The sequence below is a fragment of the Copadichromis virginalis genome, linkage group LG17 (genome assembly GCF_057382275.1).
Source record: "Copadichromis virginalis isolate Kocher_CV1m ecotype Utaka linkage group LG17, C_Virginalis_male_GT1.1, whole genome shotgun sequence".
NCBI classification, from domain to species: domain Eukaryota; kingdom Metazoa; phylum Chordata; class Actinopteri; order Cichliformes; family Cichlidae; genus Copadichromis; species Copadichromis virginalis.
Genome location: NC_140634.1, coordinates 3,396,795 through 3,403,436, shown reverse-complemented (window position 1 = coordinate 3,403,436; position 6,642 = coordinate 3,396,795). Strand labels below are relative to the sequence as shown.

Sequence of the window (6,642 nt, the reverse complement as noted above, 5' to 3'; positions counted from 1 at the left end):
TTGTGTTTTACTTTCTATTGTGATCACAAAAGACCTAAGGAGGGAGATGTTTGTGTTACAAATGTCTCTGAGAGTACAGTATTTTATTTTACCATCATTATTTCTTCAACCTTCATTTTCTTCAGTTTGAGAGAAGGCGTTAACTAAAATTCCATTTTTAGACAGAGTTGTGTGTGAGTTGTAGGTAAGGTTCAAATGTTGATACAGGTAACCATGGCTATAATCACAGCCACACAAAAGGTATTTGTGGTGATATTCTTGTCAACAAATCATTGAGTTGATAGCTCACTGTCACTGTTATTATTTCTCCTTAGAGCCGGGCGATCGTGGCTCAAGAGTTGGGAGTTTGCCTTGTAATCGGAAGGTTGCCGGTTCGAGCCCCGGCTCAGACAGTCTCGGTTGTTGTGTCCTTGGGCAAGACACTTCACCCGTTGCCTACTGGTGGTGGTCAGAGGGCCCGGTGGCGCCAGTGTCCGGCAGCCTCGCCTCTGTCAGTGCGCCCCAGGGTGGCTGTGGCTACAATGTAGCTGCCATCACCAGTGTGTCAATGTGTGTGTGAATGGGTGGATGACTGGATATGTAAAGCGCTTTGGGGTCCTTAGGGACTAGTAAAGCGCTATACAAATACAGGCCATTTACCATCCCTACCTTACTTTCCTTCCTCAATGAAATTGTTGTTGCTTTTTACACCAACACATATATTTATCATTAATGTCTTCCAGGAGGGTTAGAACACGTACAAACATGCTGGTATTGGTGGCTTGTACAAGTTGTCTTGGAACTGGTTGTGAAACCACAGGTGAAGGAGTTGAGGGTGGTGGTAGCTGAACAAATGGATGAGTGACGTTCTGGTGGGGAGTTTCACTTGAATGTCTATTCTCCATTGCTGATGGTGATGAGGTCTCTGGCTGTTCTGCAGCGTTGTCCCAATCCTCATCCGAGCTTAACTGGATCATCCATCCATCCATTCATCCGCTTATCCTTTTCAGGGTCGTGGGGGGTGCTGGAGCCAATCCCAGCTGTCATAGGGCGAGAGGCGGGGTACACCCTGGACAGGTCGCCAGTCTGTCGCAGGGCTAACACACAAGGACAGACAACCATTCATACTCACATTCACACCTAGTGGCAATTTGGATTATCCAATTAACCTATCCCCACAAGCTGCATGTCTTTGGACAGTGGGAGGAAGCCGGAGTACCCGGAGGGAACATGCAAACTCCACACAGAAAGACCCCGGCCTGATGGTGGAATTGAACTCAGGACCTTCTTGCTGTGCGGCAACAGTGCTAACCACCGTGCCACCGTGCTGCCCTGGATCACTGGCCTTAAAATGAAAACAAATATTAAAAAACCCCACAAACAATTTAGTTACTGGTTAGTCCTACAAACTAAAAACATTAATGTACAGTCCGGCATCAAAAGGAGTCTAAAACTGATTTTTAAAAGTCAAAAAGTTACAAAGTGCTATTTTAAGATCATATCTAAATCTGGTGAGCAGCAATGGTCTGCTAAAGATACTGTCAGCTTGTTTTTGTTTTTCTTATAATCACCACAATAAATTGTTGCTTTTAAGGCGTTTTTAAGACACATAATTACCTCCTTTTCCGCTTCCCTTTTCCCAATCTGCTTCCAGAATCTGACTCAGTCTGCAGATCAGAGGTTGCTTCAGACCTCCGCAGTTTCACCCTGGGATTTTCATAGTTTTCTGTAAATTTTTGACATACATCAACAAAATGTTGTTAGTGAAATTACAGGGAAATTTTTTGTTCTGTCTTTAATGACAGAATATTTGGTAGCAATAAACAAAAATGCTTCTTACCAGCTTTCCCCAAGATGCGAACTCTGTACTGTGACCAGTTTGCATCTGGAGTAACTCCATCCTTATTGATATTGACTCTCCCTGGTGGCCAGAAACAAGAATCTTCCGCTGGTCCTGTAAACCACTTGCAAGGAATTATGGATGCACCTCCACCATCCAGAAAATCAACAACTGCAAATGGTAGCATGCTGGTGAGAAAGCAAAAAGAAGCCAACTAGTACAGCAGTGGCAATGCCACATATCCAGACTTCAGTGGCAAAAGCACCATTTTCTGTTTTAATTCATCAAGTAATACAAGATTCATTTGTTTAGACAGATTTGAAACAAAGTAAATTCCAAGGCATGTTGAGTCCAATGGATAGCTGAAAAAGGCATTACAGTTTTCAAAGACCTGACACAGTGCTTTGACAACTTGGCAATCCTGTAAAATGTTTGCCACAATAAGAATTGTTCCCCCTACATTGAAACAGTTATCTCCCATGGAGCAAGAAACACATGTCTGTCCATCAGTGTATTTTCTGTACTGCTTAAAAGTTCCAAGATCACTTGTTATTGGTCCAGACTTATGAAGCCGTTTAAGAGGAGCGGGAACAGACATCCTCTCTTTTCTTCTGAATACTTTGCGTCTCATAGACGCGCTTGACAATTTGTTCCACAGGTTTATGAGGCCTCCGCACAATCTTTTTCAGTTTACCCAGGAAGGTTTCAAATGGGAAGCAGGAAATACTGTTGATGGGAGTTACACATGTCACACTGAGCGTTTCACTTCCTAATTGTTCTCGTCTTCGTTCTCTTCTGCCTTCAACAACTTTCATCGTCGCTCAGTCCCGTCCCTCGGGACAGTTGCATACATCATGCCGCCTCTTCAGGTGCAAGCGGCGTCCACAACTAACGCTCCATGCAAGATCCTACACTGAAAAGTGATCCGCCTCATTCTCAGGAATCAGCTTTTTAAGAAACCAACGTGGCTCAGTTCAAAATTTTGTCTTAAACAAAACTCATCATCTCGTCTGCGATATGAGTTCATCACGGTTTTTTGCTGACATATCATCTGTTCTGGAATGAAATTAATGCCTCTGTAGTAAATAAAATAAAATGTCTGGCTTCTAGCATCTGTTATTTAAGGAATGTATAAAAATAAGACATCTTCTGCTCAGTCTAAAAACCCAACTATGACAGAAATCTGTTTGTGTGGTACACCTCACCTTTTTAGGGGTCGGCTTTTTGTCTTTCACTTTGACATCGGCAAATGTTCAAAAACCTGCCCTAACAGCTAAAACTCTGCTGGTTTACAATACCTAAAACAATACTAGGATAGATCTGAAAATATAAAGTGTATTATCCCCCAAAGAAAGGTCTAAAAGAATGTTTAAATATGAACTTTATAGTAAACAGGATCTGATGCACCAACTCTTTCTTCAAGAACTCAGCAAACTGGCCACACCGAGTGTGAACCGTGGGTTTACTTCTTGTCATGCTTCCCTTTTAGAGCTGAACCACATGCACCCCCCTCCAGAATACTGTGTCTCTATGGGATGCACTTGGATGGAGGAGTAAGGTAAATAGCTGCCAAGGAGGACAGTAACAGAACACTGCTGTAATAACACGCAGACACTCATAAATGTGCTGTGCTGTTTTATGTACAGGAAAAACAAAGAGGTCCATCCACGTTCTCTACCAACGCTCCACCTCACACCATCGCCTCTTTTCTCTTCCCTAAAGAACACAGAGCCTTCTTGTCCTTTTTGGTTTTATGTGTCGTGGGTGAGGATGACGTCGATGACACGGACGTCGTGGACGATGGCGGGGAGCGAGGCGAAGGGGACGCAGTGGTGGGGCTGTTGCACAGTGAGGCGGGGGCCGACTGAGAGCCTGGCTGCGGGTAGTTCTCGTCTGCTTCCTCCATGTGGATGATGGCAGAAACGGAGGAAGGGCGGCGCTTGGAACGGACGCTGCCTGTAGGCGGGCTGGGGCTGGAGGGCTCGCTCAGAGGCCGGTGGACGGCAATGGCACTACGGAGGCAGTTGAGCCACTGCTGCTTGTGGAAGACGTCGTTGACCTGCAGAGTGTGTGACTGTGCCTGGCTCGGGTCTTGGGAACGTACCCGGAAAATGTTCTTGGCTGCAGAGAAAGCAGAGAGCGTCATTAGGAACGGGGGCAAAGTGCTGCTCAGGCTACTAGCGGACACTTTCTGGGACGAGCCTTACCTTTGTCTGCATTGCTGAAGGCTCCTCTGAAAGAGCCGCCCATTCTGACATCGCCATCTTGCAGGTCCTCCAGCACCAGATCCTGCACTGCGATTGGCTGCCGGTACACCTGGAAGCACTGGCGCTCGTTCCTGGTGACGGGGCGGGTCAGGATCAGCAGGTCGGTGAACAGGAACACGTGCAGCTTCTGAAAGAATTTCCAGGAAAAACAGAAACTTTCAAACCAGAGCATCATCTGAGCACATAGCCCGCCTCATGTGGGACGGCAGCCTCGTGTTAACATGCAAAGAGAAGCACCGAAGGACGACTTGGAAGTGTGCGCTGTGCTCACCGTGCCGCTCTTGTTGCGCAGCTCCCCGTGACACAGAAGACTCTTGCACCGTTCGATGCGAGCGTCCCTCTGCCTGTCGTCCAGATACTCCAGCTTGTCGATGTAGTACTGGCACTCGGACTCCCCTTTCTTCTTGTTGATGTCAGACAAAACTCCCTGGATGACAGTGATCTGAACACACAAGCAGCCTAATTATTACATGGGAGAGGCACTATGATGGATCAGTGTGTTGAACCAGTTTGTCTCCTGGACTTACAGCTTCCTGCAGGCTGGCAGCATCGGGGTGTTCTGCTGGAGTGTGTCTCAGGATTTCCTTGAGCAGTAGGGGGTACTTGACCAGGCGGGATCTGGGAATGTCCAGGAAGCTCCACAGGTCCAGTTTCCGACTAAAAGGTGACTCGAGGCACCGCTGCAGGAAGTCCTGCACACGTGGGTCTTGCTTCTTCTGGTCCAGCAGCGCCTTGGCTGCCAGCTGGTTACTGCAGTAGTCTTTGTAGGCATTGAGCCTGGGCAGCTGCAAAGGAAGGAGGGACTCTTTATCTAACTGCTAATTCAAAATACGGTTTTACTAGCGTAAAAGCTTTTGATGGCTCAAAAAGTCAAAGACACTTACCCAGCTAATAACAATTTGCCCAATCTGGCCCACGGTCCTGTCTGGCCCCGTGGCTTTGGAGAGCTGCGCCAGAAGGTCCTCGTGCAGTGGGATGTAGGCATCCAAGTTGCCGAAAATGTGAGTAAGCTCCTCCTCTGACATGATGGACAGCTTCAGCATCGGGTCGTGGTACGCCTGTGGATGGAGCAAAGTGATCAGTAATATCTGGGCAGAGCTTTGGGAGCGGCTACTAAAAATATCTTGGTCAACAGTTTTAGGGGTACAAAAAAAAAAAAGACAGAGGAACAATCCCTGTCTTTTTATAGCTCCTGGCTGTGCTGCATTCAAAGCCTGCCAGACTGATTTAATCTGTTTGCTTTATATGTACTCCCGCTGCCTCAGAGCTTTTAAAATTACAAACCTTGCATGCAAGCTGCAGGTCCTCAATCAGATGCCGTTCTCCACGAAACAGCTCAAATATGGCCTGAGGAATGGGAGAAGGCACAGACAGATGTTTTTTTAGTAAACATGTAAATCAGGTTGTCATTATATCGTAGCCTAAACCATAGTGAGCTTAGCCAAGATGGCTGAATGGCTTCTAGTCCAATTTAAACCATTTGACACAAAGACATGTGAACTAGTCTAGCAAGCATGTAGAATTCATCCCTGTCTGGACTCCTGGACTCACCTCTTGCCGCTTGATCTCTTTGGTGGAGAAAGTTCCTTTCTGGTGGATGTCTAATGTCTCGGACCATAAGGTGCTGTTCCTCCTTTTAGGTGGTGTGGGGGCCGCTGCCTTGCTGCAAGGCTTCTGGGGCATGCCTGGCAACTTGCCATCGCCCCAGAAAGAGGCCTTCAGAAAGAAAGAACACCACATGTCAGACATGTTGAAAGGGATGTCCCTGTCCCCCCAATGCGCTGTGTTTCCATTGGATGCCGTGAGCGCTTACCTTGATGGTTTGGGCGAAGCGCCGGAAGACCCCATTCTTTACCGGAGAAATGAGGTTGGCTAGCGACGTCACCCTGCCGAGAGAACGGACGTGCTTGTTGCTGGGTTCCTGCAGAAGGAGGCAAAAACAGAAGGGGAGGTTAGTCGTGCAGTTATTCTATCATAACACTATGACTTCATTTCCAGCAGCTCTGGTCAAACATTTACAGAGTAAAGTTTCAGCCATCTCACCTCTAACTCCTTGTTGGCCTGGTTCTGGCAGTCTGTCACTTGCAGAGTCCGTTTGATAGGCACCAAGCTACCCACTTCATCGTAAGCCACCATATCTTTCAGTAGAAACACAGTATCCTTTTAATCCTCACGAGTTGGCTTCAAGTAATCCACACCAGAGAGAAAAAAGGTGGCAGAAAATCAAGAGTTATAAGCACGTAAAAAGACGGAACAGATACACCTTCCCCCTGTTTGGCTTTTTCTGGCATGGGGCTCCCTCATCACTCTGCCTCACACTGACAAACCATTTGTTACATTCTTCTACATTTAGTTCAGATTTCTGATTTTACTTTTAAATCCAAAGTTAACTGAATAGTAGAAAATATGTCCAAGAGAGACACGATCTGTGCAGCAGGGCTCATTAATTACACTGTTCTGCACATACATTAGCTGAATAACTGATGGATACTCTGAGGCATTGTTTCTTTTTACCAAATTCATCAGGATAAGGGCCAGAGGCAGGAAACAGGTTGA

At 46.6% G+C, this 6,642-nt stretch overlaps 1 protein-coding gene and 1 long non-coding RNA gene across 2 annotated transcripts; both read right to left on the bottom strand.

The window, feature by feature from the left end:
* Positions 1–1,217: 1,217 nt before the first annotated feature.
* Positions 1,218–1,972, bottom strand: LOC146688785 (uncharacterized). Its single transcript, XR_014916163.1, has 3 exons — positions 1,820–1,972; positions 1,597–1,705; positions 1,218–1,324 (listed from the first exon to the last, which is right to left on the bottom strand). It is a non-coding gene; the product is annotated as an uncharacterized LOC146688785 (long non-coding RNA).
* Positions 1,973–3,439: 1,467 nt separating this feature from the next.
* On the bottom strand, positions 3,440–6,642 carry LOC146688784 (neuroepithelial cell-transforming gene 1 protein-like). Its single transcript, XM_085437034.1, has 9 exons — positions 6,130–6,642; positions 5,900–6,007; positions 5,638–5,802; positions 5,371–5,433; positions 4,971–5,144; positions 4,614–4,871; positions 4,358–4,528; positions 4,027–4,213; positions 3,440–3,940 (listed from the first exon to the last, which is right to left on the bottom strand). The coding sequence occupies exons 1-9, from the start codon at positions 6,220–6,222 to the stop codon at positions 3,510–3,512; spliced, it is 1,650 nt and encodes a 549-aa protein (XP_085293160.1). The 5' UTR covers positions 6,223–6,642; the 3' UTR covers positions 3,440–3,509.

Bases quoted from the DNA above. Each gene is read 5' to 3' on its own strand.
- LOC146688784 (XM_085437034.1), bottom strand. From the start codon at position 6,222: ATGGTGGCTTACGATGAAGTGGGTAGCTTGGTGCCTATCAAACGGACT. The intron at 5,145-5,370 runs GTTTGTAATTTT...CTCCATCCACAG, and splicing joins ACCTGCAGCTTGCATGCAAG to GCGTACCACGACCCGATGCT. The intron at 4,529-4,613 runs GTAAGTCCAGGA...TTGTGTGTTCAG, and splicing joins CTGCCAGCCTGCAGGAAGCT to ATCACTGTCATCCAGGGAGT.